Source organism: Scyliorhinus torazame, chromosome 1 (assembly GCF_047496885.1).
Source record: "Scyliorhinus torazame isolate Kashiwa2021f chromosome 1, sScyTor2.1, whole genome shotgun sequence".
Classification (NCBI taxonomy): Eukaryota; Metazoa; Chordata; class Chondrichthyes; order Carcharhiniformes; family Scyliorhinidae; genus Scyliorhinus; species Scyliorhinus torazame.
The window spans coordinates 220,930,870-220,953,482 of record NC_092707.1 but is presented as its reverse complement, the minus strand read 5'-3'; the positions used below and the strand labels follow the sequence as shown (position 1 = coordinate 220,953,482).

General features: G+C 46.7%; 1 protein-coding gene across 9 annotated transcripts in view; it reads right to left on the bottom strand.

Moving 5' to 3' along the window:
• tmem181 (transmembrane protein 181) overlaps nucleotides 1-22,613 on the bottom strand; it is a 391,617-nt gene that overhangs the window by 276,985 nt on the left and 92,019 nt on the right. The window contains exon 1 of one of the 9 annotated variants that reach the window (XM_072502582.1): nucleotides 9,777-9,838. The exons of the other annotated variants lie outside the window; for them this stretch is intronic. Within the exon in view, the coding sequence (XP_072358683.1) occupies nucleotides 9,777-9,816 (40 nt within the window). The 5' untranslated portion in view covers nucleotides 9,817-9,838. Of the gene's footprint in view, nucleotides 1-9,776; nucleotides 9,839-22,613 lie in introns of those variants that run through there. 9 annotated transcript variants of the gene reach the window in all.

Below are 22,613 nucleotides of genomic sequence, written 5' to 3'. Positions count from 1 at the left end.
GTGACTTAATTGAGGCATACAAGATGATCAGAGGATTGGATAGGGTGGACAGCCTTTTTCCTCGGATGGTGATGTCTAGTACAAGGGGACATAGTTTTAAATTGAGGGCAGCTAGATATAAGACAGATGTCAGAGGTAGGTTCTTTACTCAGAGAGTAGTAAGGGCATGGAATGCCCTGCCTGCAACAGTAGTGGACTCACCAACACTAAGGGCATTCAAATGGTCATTGGGATAGACATATGGACGATAAGGGAATAGTGTAGATGGGCTTTAGAGTGGTTTCACAGGTCGGCGCAACATCGAGGGCCGAAGGGCCTGGACTGCGCTGTTATGTTCTAACAGATGGGGTTTTGAAGGATACAGACAGTTAGTCTAGATAGGACACATGATCGGCGCAGTCTTGGAGGACCGAAGGGCCTGTTCCTGTGCTGCATTGTTCTTTGTTCTTTCAATTTATGAATTTCTTCCACTGATCTGTTTTTCACTCACCATTGCTCTCCATACCCCTCACTCCACTTGTGCTAACTGTTCCTAGTTGCCCTTTGCAACACAGCTGACCTTTGCGCTGCCATTCACACATTCTAATCTCTTTATGTGCCACTATCAGCACCTTTCTTAACTTTAATCACCCCCATTTACATTCCTTTTGTCTTCTGTCCTTGACATCTTTGTTCATCTCCACCTATTGCTGGCCCTCTATCCAGCCAACCACTCCATGCCCCCCCCCACTACAGTATAGATCTCACCCCATTTCCAGTTCTCTCCAGCCTTGACAAAGAGTCACAAAGACTCGAAACGTTAGCTCCCTTCTCTCTCTACAGATGCTGTCAGACCTGCTGAGATTGTCCAGTATTTTCTGTTTTGGTGCCTATTATTGAGATCCCCAATCTATCACTCATCCATCTGCCAACTCATGCCGCATAGCTTTGTGGTTTATTTTGTTTTGATTTAGGATCCTCGTTACAGATTGGGATTCTTCACTATCCATCCTAATGAAGAATTCCATCATGTTATGATCACTGCTCCCTAATGCACACCACGCAACAAGATTATTAACTCACCCATTCTCATTGCATAATAACAAGATTTAGGATAGCATGTTCGCAAGTTGGTTCCTCAACATATTGGTCTAAAAAAACAAATTCTAGAAACCAAAATTAAAAAGCTGAAGAAAGAAAAGATGTTTCTGGAGGAATTTTGAATAGCAGAATGATGAGCAGCTATCACCTGAAAACAAAAGCAAGGGAATATCAGACTAAAGGGCATAAAAATCGGAAGCAAAATGGGGCTAGAAATTACTGTCTGAAATTGTTGATTTCATTTTAGAGTCTGGAAGGCTCGAGAACACCTCATCGAATGACGTGGAGCTGTTCCCCAAGTTTATGTTGGAATAGTGCAGGAGGCCAAGGACGGAGACCAGCATGATAGCTGTCTCCGTCCTTGCAGCATGGTAGCATTGGGGGCAGCACGGTAGCATTGTGGATAGCACAATTGCTTCACAGCTCCAGGGTCCCAGGTTCGATTCTGGCTTGGGTCACTGTCTGTGCGGAGTCTGCACATCCTCCCAGTGTGTGCGTGGGTTTCCTCCGGGTGCTCCGGTTTCCTCCCACAGTCCAAAGATGTGCAGGTTAGGTGGATTGGCCATGCTAAATTGCCCATAGTGTCCAAAATTGCCCTTAGTGTAGGGTGGGGTTACTGGGTTATGGGGATGGGGTGGAGGTGTGGACCTTAGGTAGGGTGCTCTTTCCAAGAGCCGGTGCAGACTCGATGGGCCGAATGGCCTCCTTCTGCACTGTAAATTCTATGATAATCTATGATGTCGATTTCAGTAAAGCGTTTGATAATGTTCCCCACGGTAGGCTACTGCAGAAAATACGGAGGCATGGGATTCAGGGTGATTTAGCAGTTTGGATCAGAAATTGGCTATCTGGAAGAAGACAAAGGGTGGTGGTTGATGGGAAATGTTCAGACTGGAGTTCAGTTACTAGTGGTGTACCACAAGGATCTGTTTTGGGGCCACTGCTGTTTGTCATTTTTATAAATGACCAAAGGCAGTCGCGAGCATCAGGACAGGATGACAGCATCCCTCTTCTGACTGCAAGGTAGACTGGAGAACTCCCATAGATTCTGTCTGAGGAAATGGTGTCATCACTCCGAAGCAACAAGGCAACACCGAGAGTGGTATCCGCAATGGAGACTTTGGTGCAGGACATGCACTCCATGGCAGGGAATATCTGCTCCATGACTCAGCTCATGGCCTCCATGGCTGAGGGCATTAGCTCCATGGTGCAGGGCACTTGTGGGAATCCACGCATTTCAGCGCCAGAGATCAGCAGGGGTTCTGCATCTCACTCCAGTTGCCCCTATATCACATGGAGGAACCCAGGGGCCATGGGCACCCAAACGGAAGAGGATCACCAGGAGCACAGCCCGAGATCTTCCACGCGGGGTGGCCAGCCCAAATGACACCCTCCCTCCCCGTGAGCGACACACCTCCAGGCCAGCACACTGTGAAAGGTAGCACTGCAACACCCGTGCTGCCCGAAAGTAAGCCCGGACCTTCAAGTCCAGGTCCCCCAGGGGAAGCACGCCAAGGTCATCAAAGAGCAGGACCAGCAGAGTCGTAATCTCAGGATTGCGACCGGTGCCACGTGCAAGTGAGACAAGGAACAGAGAGCGAGTGCAGCTGAACACGTGGCTACAGGGCTGGGGCAGGAGGGAAGGCTTCAGATATGTGGATCATTGGGATACCTTCTGGGGAAGGTGGGACGTGTACATAGGGCAAGGTTGCACTCAGCGGAATGGGTTGCACTCAGTGGAATGGGTTAAAGTGTGTCTGTTTCAATGCAAGGAGTGTCAAGCATAAGGGAGATGAACTTAGAGCATGGATGAGTACTTGGAACTACGATGTTGTGGCCATTACAGAGACATGAATTTCACAGGGGCAGGAATGGTTGTTAGATGTTCCGGGGTTTACATATTTTAAGAATAATAGGGAGGGAGATAAACGAGGAGGGGGAGTGGCACTGCTAATTAGGCAGTGCATCACAGCTGCAGAAAAGGAGGTAGTTGAGGAAGGTTTGTCTCCTCAAGTCAGTGTGGGTGGAAGTCAGAAACAAGAATGGAGCAGTCACTTTATTGGGAGTTTTCTATAGACCCCCCCAATAGCAGCAGAGAGATGGAGGAACAGATTTGGGTGGAAGATCTTGGAAAGATGCAGAAATAACAGAGTTGGTGTCATGGGTGACTTCAACTTCCCTAATATTGACTGGAACCTCCTTACTGCAAATGGTTTGGATGAAGCAGATTTTGTCAGGTGTGTACAGGAACGATTCCTGACTCAATATGTAGATAGGCCGACTAGGGGGAGGCCATATTGGATTTGGTGCTTGGCGACGAACCAGGCCAGGTGTCAGATGTCTCGGTGGGAGAGCATTTCGGTGACAGTGACCACAACTCCTTGACCTTTACCATAGTCATGGAGAGGGTTAGGAACACACAGTATGGGAAGGTATTTAATTGGGGCAGGGGAAATTATACTGCTATCAGACAGGAGCGGAGGAGCATAAATTGGGAACAATTGTTCTTGGGGAAATGCACAACAGTAATGTGTGAATTATTTAAGGAGCACTTGCTGCGAGTGCTGGATAGTTACGTCCCACTGAGACAAGGAAGGAATTGTAAGGTGAAGGAGCCTTGGATGACAAGAGAAGTGGAGCTTCTAATCAAGAGGAAGAAGGAAGCTTACGAAAGGTTGAGGAAGCAAGGATCTGGCACGGCTCTAGAGGGTTACAAGGTAGCCAGGAAGGAACTCAAAAATGCACTCTGGAGAACTAGAAGAGGGCATGAAAAAGCCCTGGTGGGAAGGATGAGGGAAAACCCCAAGGCGTTCTACACTTATGTGAGAAATAAGAGGGTGATCAGAGTGAGAGTAGGGCCGATCAGGGATAGTGGAGGGAAGTTGTGCCCAGAGTCTGAGGAGATAGGGGAGGCCTTAAATGAATATTTTGCTTCAGTATTCACTGGAGAGAGGGACCTTGTTGCTAATGAGAACAGTGTGAACCAGGTTAATAGACTCGAACAGGTTGATATTAAGAAGGAGGATGTGCTGGAAACTTTGAAAAACCTCAGGATAGATAAGTCCCCAGGGCCTGATGGGGTATATCCAAGGTTATTACAGGAAGCGAGGGAGGAGATTGCTGCGCCGTTGGCGATGATCTCTGTGTCCACACTCTCCATTGGAGTAGTACCGGATGATTGGAGGGAGGCGAATATAGTTTCCCTGTTCAAGAATGGGATCAGGGAAATCCTGGGAATTACAGTCCAGTCAGCCTTACGTCTGTGGTGATCAAAATATTGGAAAGGATTCTGAGAGATAGGATTTATGATTATTTACAAAAACATAGTTTGATTAAAGATAGTCAGCGTGGCTTTGTGAGGGACAGGTCATGCCTCACAAGCCTCATTGAATTCTTTGAGGGTGTGACAAGACACATTGATGAAGGTCGGGCAGTGGATGTGGTGTATATGGATTTCAGTAAGGCATTTTATAAGGTTCCCCATGGTAGGCTCATTCAGAAAGTTAGGGGGCATGGGATACAGGGAAATTTGGCTGCCTGGATCCAGGATTGGCTGGACGAAAAAAGACAGCGAGTGGTAGTGGATGGAAAGTATTCTGCCTGGAGGTCGGTGACCAGTGGTGTCCCGCAGCGATCTGTTCTGGGACCTCTGCTCTTTGTGGTTTTTATAAATGACTTGGATGAGGAAGTGGAAGGGTGGGTTTTGGTCTCCTTACTTGAGAAAGGACGTACTGGCACTGGAGGAAGTGCAGAGGAGATTCACTAGGTTAATCCCAGAGCTGAAGGGGTTGGATTACGAGGAGAGGTTGAGTAGACTGGGACTGTACTCGTTGGAATTTAGAAGGATGAGGGGGGATCTTATAGAAACATATAAGATTATGAAGGGAATAGATAGGATAGATGCGGGCAGGTTGTTTCCACTGGCGGGTGAAAGCAGAACTAGGGGGCATAGTCTCAAAATAAGGGGAAGTAGATTTAGGACTGAGTTTAGGAGGAACTTCTTCACCCAAAGGGTTGTGAATCTATGGAATTCCTTGCCCAGTGAAGCAGTAGAGGCTCATTCATTAAATGTTTTTAAGATAAAGATAGATAGTTTTTTGAAGAATAAAGGGATTAAGGGTTATGGTGTTCGGGCCGGAAAGTGGAGCTGAGTCCACAAAAGATCAGCCATGATCTCATTGAATGGGGGAGCAGGCTCGAGGGGCCAGATGGCCTACTCCTGCTCCTAGTTCTTATGTTCTTATGTTAGGAAGTTTGCCGATGATACAAAGGTTGGTGGAGTTGTAGGTAGTGTTGAGGGCTGTTACAGGTTACAACAGGGCATTGACAAGATGCAGAGCTGGGCTGAGAAGTGACAGATGAAGTTCAACCTTGTTAAACGTGAAGTGATTCATTTTGGAAGGTCGAATTTGAAAGCTGAATGCAGGGTTAAAGGCAGGATTCCTGGAAGTGTGGAGGGACAGAGGGATCTTGGGTTCCATGTACATAGATCCCTCAAAGTTGCCACCCAGTTGATAGGGTTGTTAAGAAGGCGTATCGTGTGATGGCTTTCATTAACAGGCGGATTGAGTTTAAGAGCCGCGAGGTTTTGCTGCAGCTTTATAAAACCCTGGTTGGAGCACACTTGGAATATTGTGTCCAGTTCTGGTAGCCTCATTATAGGAAGATATAGATGCTTTGGAGAGGATGCAGATGGGATTTACCAGGATGCTGCCTGGACTGGAGGGCATGTCTTATGAAGAAAGGTTGGGGGAGCTAGGGCTTTTCTCACTGGAGCGAAGAAGGCAGCGAGGTGACTTGATATAAGGTGATGAGAGGCATGGATAGAGTGGATAGCCAGAGACTCTCCCCCAGGACGGAAATGGCTGTCATGAGGCGACGTAATTTTATGCTGATTGGTCGGAGGTATAGGGGAGATGTCAGAGGTCGGTTCCTTACACAGAGAGTGGTAGGTGCGTGGAATGCACTACCAGCAGAGGTGAGCAACTCTTGGACAGGCACATGGACAGCAGTAAATTGAAGGGTGTAGATTTCCTTTATAGTGCCAGTAAAACATTGCAGGATCTGCTTTCAACTGGCAACAGCCTAACTTTAACAAAACTGACCTTACCGAAAAATACCAGACTCTAGATGCATCATTTAATCCATATACACATTTGTTCAACTTCTGTGTTAGCTGCTTCTTTAGGAGGTCGGAGAAAAATGTCTCTCTGGAGCTGATGCCCATGCAAAAAGGCAGCTTTTACATCTATAGATTTTCATTCCCATGCCTTTGTGGCTAATAGACCAAGAAGATCTTTAAAATAACCTTTCCTGCTGTAGGTGAATCTACCTTTAAATCCTGATCTTCTAAGTTTTCTTCAAATCCGCTTGCCACAAGCCTGGCCTTTGCTTTAAGTTCCATCCGGAAGAACCTTTTCCGTGCAAATCCATCTGTGGGATAGAGCTCTTTGTCCCCTATCCGGTACTTCCGTGTATACCCCAAATTCACTCCAACTATGCAATTATTGCTGTTTAGCTTCTTTGATAACTTTTTCATCTAATTTATTTGAAGCCACCAAAATCTCACGTGCATGTGGGCTTCTACTCTTATTAGTATTCGTAGTCTTACTCATGTTCCGAGATCTTGATAAACTACGTCCCCTCTCCCGCCTGGTATCTCGTTCTGTACTGCTACTGCTTGATCTTTCCCTTCTGCTGTGGGATGTCCTTTCAATAATTCTCGACCTTTACCTGTGAACCTGTTCACTATCCAATGTACTAGCTGAACTGCCATTGTGTTTCTGTGCCCTCCATTTTTGAACTTCGTTTTCCCAATCCATTGTCTTGACTCCTTCCCCTGAATGCTGTACATTCAACCAATGTTTATACTTTCCAGTGGCCTTCCCTGCTCTACTAATAACAGTTGCATCCTTCCATTGACTAGACCCTTCAGGCAAGTATGTCACTTTTGTACCAACTTTTGGCAGTTGCCCTTTCGGAAAAATGGCCTGTTCTAATTCATCAGAAGTGTTGTGTTCCTCCACAGAAACCCTGTCTATATCAGTTAATTGGTCCTCATAGTTCTGTAACACATGCGTACCAGATGACTCTGGTCTGTCTGCTCTGTCTAAATTTGAAAATTTGTAATCTGTACTCATTATCCTTGATGAATGTACCCTAACAGTTTGATTACCATGTTGCAAAATAATTGTTTTGCCATCTCTGCCTATGATCTTCCCTGGGCCGTTCCATTCATTAGAATTGTCTCTCTTACAGTATATCATGCCTCCTTGCTAAAAAACGGCATCTGATGGCCGTACATTATGTCTTAAAGCTCTGCGAATTCTTTCAGAGACTTCTGCTTCCAAAAAAGCTTTTCTACTGTTATGTAATGCATTTAAATGTTCAGCAAAACCAGAGCTAATTATAGTCCCCTCCCAAGCTGGAGGCTGGTCATCCAAAATGGACGGAATTTTAGGATTTCTACCAAACACTAATTGATAAGGACTATAGCCCCCAATCATCTGCAATGAATTCTTTGCATGTACTGCCCATGCTAAAGCTGAATTTAGCCTGCAATTTGGTCGATCTGCCAAAATTTTCCGAAGCATGTCGTCGATGACAGCATGATTTCTTTCAGACACCATTACTAAATGGCCTTTCTGCAGCCGTATTCATACGGTAGCATTGTGGATAGTACAATTGCTTCACAGCTCCAGGGTCCCAGGTTCGATTCCGGCTTGGGTCACTGTCTGTGTGGAGTCTGCACATCCTCCCCGTGTGTGCGTGGGTTTCCTCGGGTGCTCCGGTTTCCTCCCACAGTCCAAAGATGTGCAGGTTAGGTGGATTGGCCATGATAAATTGCCCTTCGTGTCCAAAATTGCCCTTAGTGTTGGGTGGAGGTGTTGAGTTTGGGTAGGGTGCTCTTTCCAAGAGCCGGTGCAGACTCGATGGGCCGAATGGCCTCCTTCTGCACTGTAAATTCTATGATAACTCTGATAGTCATGTTTTCACACATATCCCTAAACTCATCATTAGCAAATTCTCCCCCATTGTCCGTCAGGAATTTTGCCGGTGGACCCATTCCTTCCCTATCCATTTTTCCACGATTTGATCAAGAATTACTCTCTTTTCTTTACTTCGTACAATCGTTGATTGACTAAATCTGGTTGCTAAATCTACAAAATGCAAAATAAATATATTATTTGCTTTATCCCAGATCTTAAGGTCCATCCATGGCCACAATGTTGTTAAAATCCCTGGCGAAAGGTAGGGTTACTATCGGTCGTGCTGGTGTCCTTCTGTACTTCCTACAAACTTCAGAGCGGTCACTAACCTGTTCTATCAGTTTAGTATAGTCGTCATCCCTTACCCCTGCAACTTTTAATACATTTTTCAGCCTCCGAGGAGACAGATGTGCAAATTGCCGATGCAGTTTTAATACCACAAGCTTTTTATCAGCTAAAGTCCCATTTTCAACTGCCATTAACATATCCTTTACCACTCTACTTGAAATATTATTTGTCAGTAATGGAATACAATAGTTTCCCGACAGTGTAAATTGTCCACCGTCTTTCCAAAAACTGTTGCCTTATCCTGTTCCATATCCAGTTTCATGTGTGCTTTCTTCATCGACGGTCTGCTCAGAAGCTAAGGCTCACTTGATACAACATCAGTGCTAATGAAATGATTCACTCTGGCAATATTGCAAGGGATCACCACTCTTTTCAGCGACTTCAGAGTATTATCATCCCCAAACCTGAAACTTGTGGAACTTTCAAATTCCTTAACCTTGTTACGATTTTCAGCATTCAAAGAGTCCAGGTAACATTTTAACCAGTCAATTCCACACACAGTAGATGTGCAACCACTGTCCAATACAGCACAGTTGAAGGATTCTGCAACCAACACCCTCATTACCGGTGTAAAACTGCTTGTCAATAGGACAATGCCTTCTTTCTGGTCACTATCTTTTTCCTCCTCTGACTCTTCCGTGTCATGTGTTGCTTCAAACACTCTATCATAACGAGTTGGACAGTTGAAAGCATAATGGTATTGAGAGTCACATCAAAAACATTGATTTATCATGCCCCGTGCATTTCTGGGGTTCATCTTCCTATTGTTGGTTCTAACTGGGTTTCTGTCTTCATAATTTCCTTGTCTCGGTCTCCTTCTATAGTCTTGAGCCCTGTTCGTAGCCATACGATTTCACCATCCTGTTTGTAGTGTATCTTCCATATTCTGCCTTATTGCAGGCTGACCTATTTGGGTCATCAGAGCCATCGGAATCAAATGTTTCCCCAGAAACTTTTGTAAAGCTTTTGTCATCTGTTCGAATAAGGTATCTTTATCAGTAAACTGAACTCCTGTCAAAACCAGGAGCCTATCCATGTTGCTCACTCTAGCACAGTCAAGTAATTTAAAGGCCAACATAGACTGTGGAAATTCCAGATTGTGTTTCTGCAGCCTTTTATCTCGTCTGCCAAATTCCATTATATAGTCATCCATGGAGATATCCTCCATTTTCCGGAACTTATCAAAATCCGACCATGCTTCATACGCACTTAACAAGTCATCTTTCTTATAAATCTTATCCATATAATGTAATCAAGTCTCCAGACCTTCTTCTGAGTCTAACACTTCCAATTCCAGCTCAGAAAGCACTGTGTTTTGGATTTTACTGCCATATGGTAGAGAAAGAGCCAATGCCATACCTTGTTTTCTCTTTCCCAAAGCAGTTACCTTAGTCCACATAACTACTGCACTTCTCCATTGGTCGTACGATTCCCTTTCAGAAAATAAGGGAGGATAGTCAGATTCAGCCATCTTTATCCTCGGTTCAGCCATATATCCCTTTTTTTTTTCTCACTCACTCCTTGGTTTGATCTGGAAAAGTTGTATCTTTCAACCCTTCACATTTACACAGCAACCATCCTCTGCTACCAATTGTTAGACGTTTTAGTTGCTGTGATATGAAGAGTCTAAAGTTCTGCTCCTTTTTCACAAACACATTTATTTCATTCCAACAGCCTTTGCACAAAACTCTAACTATACATCACCTGACAGAGGCCACCTGAAGCCCCTTTACATATCAGTGTCAATTAATGGATACTTAACATAAATGAGACAACTAATTGCAATGTCTCTTCACCCATTACTTAACACAGAAGGGTAAGAAACTGTGGCCACCTTGTTGGCACTAGTGGAGATAGTTAATCACAATAACACAACACTTATATATAAACATCAGTTTGTTCACCAGCCGATCCACTAACCTGTCATTTCATGGTGCCATGCTCCACAGCCCCTGCGCACATTTGCCGCTTCATCCATGTACAGTGAGAGAATGGCAACTGCCATGTCTCTCCCACAATTGATGCTGATATGCCCCCCCCACCACCACCCTGACCACATCAGCGCAAAGGCCTATAATTTCTGCCACTTTTCATCCAGTGATGAGGATGCCATGCACTGACAAAGTGGAGAGAGGCTGACCAACACAAGGTTAGTTGAAGGAACACAACAGAATCCCTGAACTTGAAGGGGGCTGTTGCAGATGATCGATTGAATGATTGATTGATTGATATTTATTGTCATATGAACCGAAGTACAGTGAAAAATATTTTTCTGCGGCCAAGGGAACGTACACAGTAGACAAAATAATAATCGACCATTCCCACTTCTCTGAACCCCATGGCAGGATGCATTCAGCTCTCTGTCAAGGAGTCAGATTTATTACTGACGATGAGAGGAGCCTCGTCTGGTCCTCAATGTAAATCACCTTTCTCCCACAAAGTCTGGCCAACGGCTTCAGTGCCCTGTCCATGAACTTGGACACCATCACAAAAACCTACCACTGATGAGATGTCACTCCATACCGTGGGAAAACTCCTCACTCCCTATCCCGGTCGTTATGTGTTATTAAAAAACCTGATTTAAAATACATACATGCAGTATATCTTATAATCCTGTGAAAGTCATCAGAAAGGTGAGGTAATCATTGATTTTAACCATTTACTTGTTTATAGAAAGATGGTTAATGCAATATTGTTCATGTTTTTGAAGGTTCCCAGAGGTGCAGATAATTAATGATGGATGGTGTTTATCATAGAATCCCTACAGTGCAGGAGGAACTCTAATAATAAATTAGTTAAACATGACTTTGGCATGGTATCACAGTTGCTTCACAACTCCCGGGTCCTAGGTTCAATTCCCAGCTTAGGTCACTGTCTATGCGGAGTCTGCACGTTCTCCCCGTGTCTGCGTGGGTTTCCTCCGGATGCTCCGGTTTCCTCCCACAGTCCAAAGATGTGCAGGTTAGGTGGATTGGCCATGCTGTTGCTCTTAGCGTCCAAAAACAGTTAGGTGAGGTTACGGGGATAAGGTGGAGGTACGGGCTTGGGTAGGGTGCTCTTTCCAAGGGCCAGTGCAGACTCGACGGGTCGAATGGCCTCTTTCTGCACTGTAAATTCTATGATTCTATTGAGTCTGCACCGACCCTTCTAAGACAAACATACAATGACCCAATCCCAGGCATTACCTTGTAACCCCACGTAGCCTTTGGAACACATAGGGACAATTTAGCACGGCCAATCCACCTGACATCTTTGAACTGGGAAGAAACCAGAGCACCCAGAGGAAACCCACAAAGACACGGGGATAATGTACAAACTCCACGCAGACAGTCCCCCAAGGACAGAATTGAACACGGGTCCCTGGTACTGTGAGGCAGCAGTGCTATCCACTGTGCCACTATGCCACCTCTTTAGTCCTAGCTAAGCAGGTCCTGGGACAGCTTAGTGGGACAGAGATGATATAATTAATAGGAAGAGCCAAGTCTGTCTGTGGTTTTGGTAGTTTTGCCGTAGAATCATAGAATTTACAGTGCAGAAGGAGGCTGTTCGGCCCGTCGAGTCTGCACCGGCCTTTGGAAAGGGCACGCTAATTAAACCCACACCTCCCCATAACCCCACCTAACCTTTTTTTGGGGGACAAGGGCAATTTAGCATGACCAATCCACCTAACCTGCACATCTTTGGACTGTGGGAGGAAACCAAAGCAGCCGGAGGAAACCCACGCAGACACGGGGAGGATGTGCAGACTCCGCACAGACAGCGACCCAAGCCGGAATCGAACCTGGGACCCTGGCGCCGTGAAGCAACTGTGCTAATCACTGTGCAACTGTGCCGCCCTAGGATTTTGAGTCTGAAAAGAGATAAGGATTTTCTGATTGTTCCCGAAAGAGCCTCTCTCCAAAGGTCAGTACAAAAAACAGCAGGTAACCCTGATTGCTAACTTTATTTCTTTTGTGTTTAAAAGTACCCAATTCTTTTTTTCCAGTAAAGGTGCAACTTAGCTTGGCGAATCCACCTACCCTGCACATCTTTTGGTTGAGGGGGTGAAACGCATGCAGTCACGGGGAGAATGTACAAACGGCATACATAGATACATAGAAGGTAGGAGAAGGAGGAGGCCTTTTGGCCTTTCGAGCCTGCTCTGCCATTCATCACGATCATGGCTGATCATCCAACTCAATAACCAAATCCTGCTTTCTCCCCATCGCCTTTGATCTCATTCACCCCAAGTGCTATTTCTAGCCGCCTCTTGAATATATTCAAAGTTTTACCATCAACTACTTCCTGTGGTAATGAATCCACAGGCTTACCACTCTTTGGGTGAAGAAATGTCTCCTTATAGGTGTCCAAAATGGTTTACCCTGAATCCTCAGACTGTAACCCCTGGTTCTGGACACACCCATCATTGGTAACATCTTCCCTGCATCTACCCTGTCTAGTCCTGTTAGAATTTTATAAGTCTCTATGAGATCTGCCCTCATTCTTCTGAACTCCAGTGACAACAATCCCAAACTACTCAATCTCTCCTCATCTGACAGGGCCGACAATGCTGGAATCAGTCTGGTAAACCTTCGCTGCACTCCCTCGAGAGCAAGAACATCCTTCCTCAGAGAAGGAGACTAAAAATGCACACAATACTCCAGGTGTGGCCTCACCAAGGCCCTGTATAAATGCAGCAACTCTGCTTCTATACTCAAAACCTCTCGCAATGAAGGCCAACATGCCATTAACTTTCTTTACCGCCTGCTGTACCTGCATGCTTACCTTCAACGATGCACAAGGACACCCAGGTCCCGCTGCACATTCCCGTCTCCCAATTTACAACCATTTAGGTAGTAATCTATCTTCCTGTTTTTGCTTCCAAAGTGATTAACCTCACACTTATCCAAATTTTACAGCATCTGCCATTGATTTGCCCACTCACCCAATCTGTCCAGATCTTGCTGTAGGATCCCTGTATCCTCGTCACAATTCACCCTGCCGCCCAACTTGTATTGTCTGCAAACTTTGAGATGTTACATTTTGTTCCCTCATCCAAATCATTAATATATATTGTGAATAGCTGTGGTACTCCACTAGTTACTGCCTGCCAATTTGAAAAGGACTCATTAATCCCTACTCTTTGTTTCCTCTCTGCCAACCAGTTTTCTATCCACCTCAATACATTTCCCCCAATCCCATGCGCTTTAATTTTGCACAATAATCTCTTATGCGGGACTTTATCAAATGCCTTCTGAAAGTCCAAATATACCACATCGGCTGGCTCCTCCTTGTCAACTGTACTGGTTACATCTTCAAAAAATTCCAACAGATTTGTCAAGCATGATTTTCCCTTCATAAATCCACGCTGACTCTGATTGATCCTGCCACTGCTTTCTAAATGTTCCGCTATAAGCATATTCCCCACTGCCGATGTTAGGCTTACTGGTCTATAATTCCCTGCTTTCTCTCTACCTCCCTTTTTGAATATTGGAGTGACATGACCCTCCTGCAGGGACAGTTCCAGAGTCTACAAGAATCCTGGAAGATGATCACCAATGCATCCACTCTTTTCAGTCCCACTTCCTCAAGCACGCTGGGATGCAGATTCTCAGGCCCTGGGGATTTGTCCGCCTTTAATCCTATCATCACAGCTGTACTGTGGGAGGACGCGAGGCAATATGGGTAGAGCTCAGCAATAGGAAGAGTGCAGTCACACTGTTGGGGGTTTATTACAGGCTTCCCAACAGCCAGTGGGAGATATGTAGGCAAATTTTGGAAAGGTGTAAAAGCAACAGGGTTGTTGTGGTGGGTGATTTTGTTTTTAAATTTAGAGTACCCAATTATTTTTTTCCCAATTTTTTAGGGGCAATTTTGTGTGGCCAATCCACCTAACCTGCACATCTTTGGGTTGTGAGGATGAAACACACGCAGACAGGGGGAGAATGTGCAAACTCCACACGGACAGTGACCCAGGGCCGGGATTCGAACCCGGGTTCTCAGTGCCTCAATCCCGGTGCTAACCACTGCACCACATGCCGCCCCTTGTGGTGGGTGATTTTAACTTCCCCGATATTAACTGGGACTCACTTAGTGCTAGGGGCTGGGATAGGGCAGAGGAGCATCCAGGAGGGCTTCTTGAAACAATATGTAGATCGTCTAACTAGGGAACGGGCCGTACTGGACCTGGTATTAAAAAACAAAGAACAATACAGCACAGGGAAAGGCCCTTCAGCCCTCCAAGGCTGCGCCGGTCATGTGTCCTATCTCGACCAACCGCCTGTATCCTTGTATACCCCGTCTGTCCATGTGCCTATCCAGATAGGTCTTAAAGGTCGCTAACGTATCTGCCTCAACCACCTCACTTGGTGGCGCATTTCAGGCCACCACCACCCTCTGTGCGTAAAACGCCCCCCCGCACATCTCCACTGAATCTTTCCCTCACCTTGAACTTGTGCCCCCTTGTAATAGTCATTTCCGCCCTGGGACAAAGCCTCCAACTGTTCACTCTACCAAATACCCTAATAATTTTATAAACGTCTATCAGGTCGCCAATCAGCCTCCGTCTCTCTAGGAAGAACAATCCCAGTTTATTCAATCTCTCCTCATAGCTATTGGGAATGAGCCCGGCCAGGTGGCTGAAATTTCAGTCGGGGAGCATTTCAGCTGGTTCCTATCTCAATACCCTCCTTGTCATTCGAGGTAAAACACAACCATCCCTGAGGTCGTCCAACATCCTGAAGTGTTGACCAATATGAGGTATGGGGGGGTAATGGGTGCAGATTATAGGTGGGTTGTACCATCCCACAAAATGAATCATAGAATATAGAGTACAAAAGGAGGCCATTTGGGCCACTGAGTCTGCACTGGCCTTTGGAAAGAGCACCTTACTTAAGCTCACACCTCCACCCTATCCCCGGAACCCAGTAGCCCCACCTAACCATTTTGGACACGAAGGGCAATTTAGAATGGCCAATCCACCTAGCCTGCACATCTTTGTACTGTGGGAGGAAACCGGAGCACCCGGAGGAAACCCACGCAGACACGAGGAAAACATGCAGACTCCGCACAGACGGTGACTCAAGTCGGGAATAGAACCTGGAACCCTGGTGCTGTGCTAACCATGGAGCTACCGTACTGCCAGGATTATCAAATGGGTGAGATCACTGTTCCCAGTGGCGAGCCATTCAGACACATCTCCTGAATTGTTGAAAAGATACGACCCTCCCCCCCCCCCCGCCCCCGCCCCCCCCCCCCCCCACCACCCAGCTATTGCTGCCCCCAGTCTGTGGCTGTTCCACTTGGTAGCATCTGACAGAAAAAACACTCCCCTGGTTCATTTCCAGTAAATGGTTATGGGCCTCAAAGGGATCCACCCTTTTGCATGAATCGGAAAATGAGAGCAAACCCAACACTTGGACAGGTCAGATGCCTTGGCATAAGTATAAGACATGTAAAGAAACGTGTTGGTCTGCAATTCCCTGGGGAAACACGGACACTCATCAACCGGCGGACCAGCTGGATCAGAGGCTAAGATAACCAGTAATACAAAAAGAGATACAGAACAACATGATATTGACATGCTCACAGGCTTGATCATCCTGACAGTTGAGCAGCAATGTCCACATTCAATCCTTTCCTGGAGGAACTCTTTTCGTGTGGGACGAGTGTACCCAAGTCTTTTTCTCCTTGACCTTCACCGCTGAACGCGTCAAGAGCAGCACGTGATAGGGACCTTCCCACTTGGCATTGAGTGGCTCACGCTGAGATTTCTTAATGTATATCCATTCTCCTGGAACAATATCGTGTCTGCCTTCAGGTGGGGTCTCCCAGGCAGCAGCAACCTGTGGGGAAGCAGAATCTACAGCTTTGGTCAATGAAAGACAATATGTTATAATAGTCACTCAGTACGTGACAGTCTGCTTTTCGAAGGCCAATGGTTCCTGGTAAGTATATGGGTCTGCCAGTGATAATCTCGAAAGGGCTTAGCCCAGTGGTCATATTTGGGATTGCTCGAATACGACACAGTACAATGGGCAGGGCTTGGGGCCACTTAAAACAATCTTGACGATATTTGGAGAGGCGATCCTTTATTGTGCGGTTTGTCCTTTCCACTTGTCCTGATGATTCTGGGTGATAAGGGCAATGGAAATCCCAGGTGTTGTTCAGCAGGGGACAAACCTCTTGACATACAGCTCCAGTGAAGTGGCGACCTTGATCCGAATCTATACTGGCGGGCAAACCCCACTGGGGTACCTAGTCTTTGCACAGTACCTTGGCCGTGTGTGTGGCAGTGGTATGGCGGGTGGGAGCGGCTTCCACCCACCTTGAGAATTTGTCCACTGTTACTCGGACATTGGTTTATTCTTGACTCGGTGGTAGTGAGATGTCGTCCACCTGAAGATGTTGGAACCGCCCCGGGAATGCAGGAATCTTCAGCTGAGGTACCTGTGCTTTGGTTCCAGCATTATTCTTTTGACAAGTTAAACAGCGATCTACTGCTGATTGGCATTTTCGTAAAGCCCCGTCCCCACCAGCTGCGTTGGAATCGGGCCATTGCCTGCTCGAATCCTAGGTGTCCACAGGAGTGAATTTGTTGTGCTAGGTATGGCATCAGTGTGGTAGGGGCTACAGGTGTTCCTGTCTCAGCGTGTCACCACATGTCATCCCGATTTAGTTTTGACTCGTTCTCCAGCCACGTCCACTTTTCCTGTCGAGTACACTGGTGTCGCATTTGGGTTAGGATCTGGCGGTCTTGAGGGAATTGATCTTTTGATACTTCTCGGACTTTAGCTCCTGACGCTTGCCTTCCAGCAGCCAATTTGCCGCTTAGACCACCAAAGCATTCCCTCTCGCTTTCTCGATGACTTCTCGGGTGTGTGCTTTACATTGTAGAATGGCCACCAACAAATCCTTCACGTCTTGCCCATGTTTGACTGGTGTCCATGAGGAAACCCCGCTGTCGCCATAACTGCCCAAAATCATGGGCCACTCCAAAAGCATAGCGGTAGTCTGTATATATAGTCTGGTCTTGAACTACTTAACAGGTTTCAACCAGGGCTCTTAGTTGGGCTTGTTGCACAGATGTCCCTGCCAGGAGACTGCCACTGGCAACCACATAATGTACTCTGGCTTCAGCCCAACCTGCTTTTCAGACTCCATTCTCAACGAACGATGATCCATCTAATACAGGATGGTGTTTGTGTTTTCCAAAGTAATTTCTTGGGTTCCACTAATTTCTTCCATCTCCTGCACCAGATCAACACAATCTTAGAAGGCTTCTTCTTCTTCAACTTCTGGGAGAATAGTAGCTGGATTTACTGGACAGGCCTTGTAGATTTTGATGTTCGGAGCCTCCAACACCGTAGTCCACCTTGGTGTCGTCACCTGTGACACTCCGTTCATGGATAATAGAGAATGGACTGCATGGGGACATTTAATAATCATTTTTTAGTGTTCGAGTCTGCCATTACGGCCGTACATGTCGCCTGTATTGCTCTTAGGCAAGCTTCCCATCTTTGTGCCACATTATCCAACCTCACCGAGTAGCACCCCGCTGGCTTCAGTCGATCTCCGTGGGTGAGCACATTTGTCATCTACCCCCCTTTTTCATGGATGAAGAACAAAGAACAAAGAAAAGTACAGCACAGGAACCGGCCCTTCGGCCCTCCAAGTCCGTGCCGACCATGCTGCCCGACTAAACTACAATCTTCGACACTTCCTGGGTCCGTATCCCTCTATTCCCATCCTATTCATGTATTTGTCAAGATGCCCCTTAAATGTCACTATCGTCCCTGCTTCCACCACCTCCTCCGGTAACGAGTTCCAGGCACCCACTACCCTCTGTGTAAAAAACTTGCCTCGTACATCTACTCTAAACCTTGCCCCTCTCACCTTAAACCTATGCCCCCTAGTAATTGAGGCCTCTATCCTGGGGAAAAGCCTCTGACTATCCACTCTGTCTATGCCGCTCATAATTTTGTAGACCTCTATCAGGTCGCCCCTCAACCTCCGTCGTTCCAGTGAGAACAAACCGAGGTTATTCAACCGCTCCTCATTGCTAATGCCCTCCATACCAGGCAACATTCTAGTAAATCTCTTCTGTACCCTCTCTAAAGCCTCAACATCCTTCTGGTAGTGTGGCGACCAGAATTGAACACTACACTCCAAGTGTGGCCTAAGGTTCTACACTGCTGCAACATGACTTGCCAATTCTTATACTCAATGCCCCGGCCAATGAAGGCAAGCATGCCGTATGCCTTCTTGACTACCTTCTCCACCTGTGTTTCCCCTTTCAGTGACCTGTGGATCTCTCTGATTTTCAATACTCTTGAGGGTTCTACCATTCACTGTATATTCCCTACCTGCATTAGACCTTCCAAAATGCATTACCTCACATTTGTCCGGATTAAACTCCATCTGCAATCTCTCCGCCCAAGTCTCCAAACAATCAAAATCCTGCTGTACCCTCTGACAGTCCTCATCGCTATCTGCAATTCCACCAATCTTTGTGTCGTCTGCAAACTTACTAATCAGACCAGTTACATTTTCCTCCAAATCATTTATATATACTACAAACAGCAAAGGTCCCAGCACTGATCCCTGCGGAACACCACTAGTCACAGCCCTCCAATTAGAAAAGCATCCTTCCATTGCTACTCTCTGCCTTCTATGACCTAGCCAGTTCTGTATCCACCTTGCCAGCTCACCCCTGATCCCGTGTGACTTCACCTTTTGTACTAGTCTACCATGAGGGACCTTGTCAAAGGCATTACTGAAGTCCATATAGACAACATCCACTGCCCTACCTGCATCAATCATCTTTGTGACCTCTTCGAAAAACTCTATCAAGTTAGTGAGACACGACCTCCCCTTCACAAAACCATGCTGCCTCTCACTAATACATCCATTTGCTTCCGAATGTGAGTAGATCCTGTCTCGAAGAATTCTCTCCAGTAATTTCCCTACCACTGACGTAAGGCTCACCGGCCTGTAGTTCCCTGGATTATCCTTGCTACCCTTCTTAAACAGAGGAACAACATTGGCTATTCTCCAGTCCTCCGGGACATCACCTGAAGACAGTGAAGATCCAAAGATTACTGTCAAGGCCTCAGCAATTTCCTCTCTAGCCTCCTTCCCGTACCAGCCTCCCCGAACAGGCGCCGGAATGTAGCGACTAGGGGCTTTTCACAGCAACTTCATTGAAGCCTACTCGTGACAATAAGCGATTTACATTTCATTTCATTTCATTTTCAGTATTCTGAGATAGATCCCATCAGGCCCTGGGGAGTTATCTACCTTAAGATTTTTCAAGACGCCCAACACCTCATCTTTTTGGATCTCAATGTGACCCAGGCTATCTACACACCCTTCTCCAGACTCAACATCTACCAATTCCTTCTCTTGGGTGAATACTGATGCAAAGTATTCATTTAGTACCTCGCACATTTCCTCTGGCTCCACACATAGATTCCCTTGCCTATCCTTCAGTGGGCCAACCCTTTCCCTGGCTACCCTCTTGTTTTTTATGTAAGTGTAAAAAGCCTTGGGATTTTCCTTAACCCCATTTGCCAATGACTTTTCGTGACCCCTTCTAGCCCTCCTGACTCCTTGCTTCAGTTCCTTCCTACTTTCCTTATATTCCACACAGGCTTCGGCTGTTCCCAGCCTTTTAGCCCTGACAAATGCCTCCTTTTTCTTTTTGACGAGGCCTACAATATCTCTTGTTATCCAAGGTTCCCGAAAATTGCCATATTTATCCTTCTTCCTCACAGGAACATGCCGGTCCTGAATTCCTTTCAACGGACACTTGAAAGTCTCCTACATATCAGATGTTGATTTGCCCTCAAACATCCGCCCCCAATCTAGGTTCTTCAGTTCCCGCCTAATATTGTTATAATTAGTCTTCACCCAATTTAGCACATTCATCCTAGGACCACTCTTATCCTTGTCCACCAGCAGTTTAAAACTTACTGAATTGTGGTCACTGTTCCCGAAATGCTCCCCTACTGAAACTTCTACCACCTGGCCGGGCTCATTCCCCAATACCAGGTCCAGTACCGCCCCTTCCCTAGTTGGACTGTCTGCATATTCTTTTAAGAAGCCCTCCTGGATGCTCCTTACAAACTCTGCCCCGTCTAAGCCCCTGGCACTAAGTGAGTCCCAGTCAATATTGGGGAAGTTGAAGTCTCCCATCACCACAACCCTGTTGTTTTTACTCTTTTCCAGAATCTGTCTACCTATCTGCTCCTCTATCTCCTGCTGGCTGTTGGGAGGCCTGTAGTAAACCCCCAACATTGTGACTGCACCCTGCACCCAGGACCGCAAGAAACTTCAGAGAGTCGTGAACACCGCCCAGTCCATCACACGAACCTGCCTCCCATCCATTGACTCCATCTACACCTCCCGCTGCCTGGGGAAAGCGGGCAGTATAATCAAAGATCCCTCCCACCCGGCTTACTCACTCTTCCAACTTCTTCCATCGGGCAGGAGATACGGAAGTCTGAAAACACGCACAAACAGACTCAAAAACAGCTTCTTCCCCACTGTCACCAGACTCCTAAATGACCCTCTTATGGACTGATTTCATTAGCACTACACCCTGTATGCATCATCCGATGCCAGTGCTTATGTAGTTACATTGTATATGTTGTGTTGCCCTATTATGTATCTAGTTGGACTGTCTACATATTGTTTTAAGAAGCCCTCCTGGATACTCCTTACAAACTCTGCCCCGTCTAAGCCCCTGGCACTAAGTGAGTCCCAGTCAATATTGGGGAAGTTGAAGTCTCCCATCACAACAACCCTGTTGTTTTTACTCTTTTCCAAAATCTGTCCACCTATCTGCTCCTCTATCTCCCGCTGGCTGTTGGGAGGCCTGTAGTAAACCCCCAACATTGTGACTGCACCCTTCTTATTCCTGATCTCTACCCATATAGCCTCACTGCCCTCTGAGGTGTCCTCCCGTAGTACAGCTGTGATATTCTCCCTAACCAGTAGCGCAACTCCGCCACCCCTTTTACATCCCCCTCTATCCCGCCTGAAACATCTAAATCCTGGAACGTTTAGCTGCCAATCCTGCCCTTCCCTCAACCAGGTCTCTGTAATGGCAACAACATCATAGTTCCAAGTACTAATCCAAGCTCTAAGTTCATCTGCCCTACCCATAATACTTCTTGCATTAAAACAAATGCACTTCAGGCCACCAGACCCGCTGTGTTCAGCAACCTTTCCCTGTCTGCTCTGCCTCAGAGCCACACTGTCCCTATTCCCTAGTTCTCCCTCAATGCTCTCACCTTCTGACCTATTGCTCCCGTGCCCACCCCCCGCCATACTAGTTTAAACCCTCCCGTGTGACACTAGCAAACCTCGCGGCCAGGATATTTAGGCCTCTCCAGTTTAGATGCAACACGTCCTTCTTATATAGGTCACACCTGCCCCAGAAGCACTCCCAGTGGTCCAGATAACGGAAACCCTTCCTCCTACACCAGCTGTTTAGCCACGTGTTTAGCTGCTCTATCTTCCTATTTCTAGCCTCACTGGCACGTGGCACAGGGAGTAATCCCTAGATTACAATCCTAGAGGCCCTGTCTTTTAACTTTCTGCTTAGCTCCCTGAACTCCTGCTGCAGGACCTCATGCCCCTTCCTGCCTATGTCGTTCGTACCAATATGTACAATGACCTCTGCCTGTTTGCCCTCCCCCTTCAGGAATCCCTCTACTCGTCGGAGACATGCTGGACCCTGGCACCAGGGAGGCAACAAACCATCCTGGAGTCTCTTTCATGTCCGTAGAAGCGCCTATCTGTGCCCTGACTATGGAGTCCCCTATGACTATTGCTCTTTTGCGCTTTGACCCTCCCTTCTGAACATCAGAGCCAGCCGTGGTGCCACTGCTCTAGCTGCTGCTGTTTTTCCCTGATAGGCTATCCCCCCAGACAGTATCCAAAGGGATATACCTGTTCGAGAGGGGGACAACCACAGGGGATTCCTGCACTGACTGCCTGCCCTTTCTGGTGGTCACCCATTTCTCTGCCTGCACCTTGGGTGTGACCACATTTATAGAATTGCTATCTATGACGCTTTCCGCCACCTGCATGCTCCTAAGTGCATCCAACTGCCGCTCCAACCGAACCATGCGGTCTGTGAGGAGCTCCAGTTGGGTGCACTTTCTGCAGATGAAGCCACCCGGGACGCTGGAAGCCTCCCGGACCTGCCAC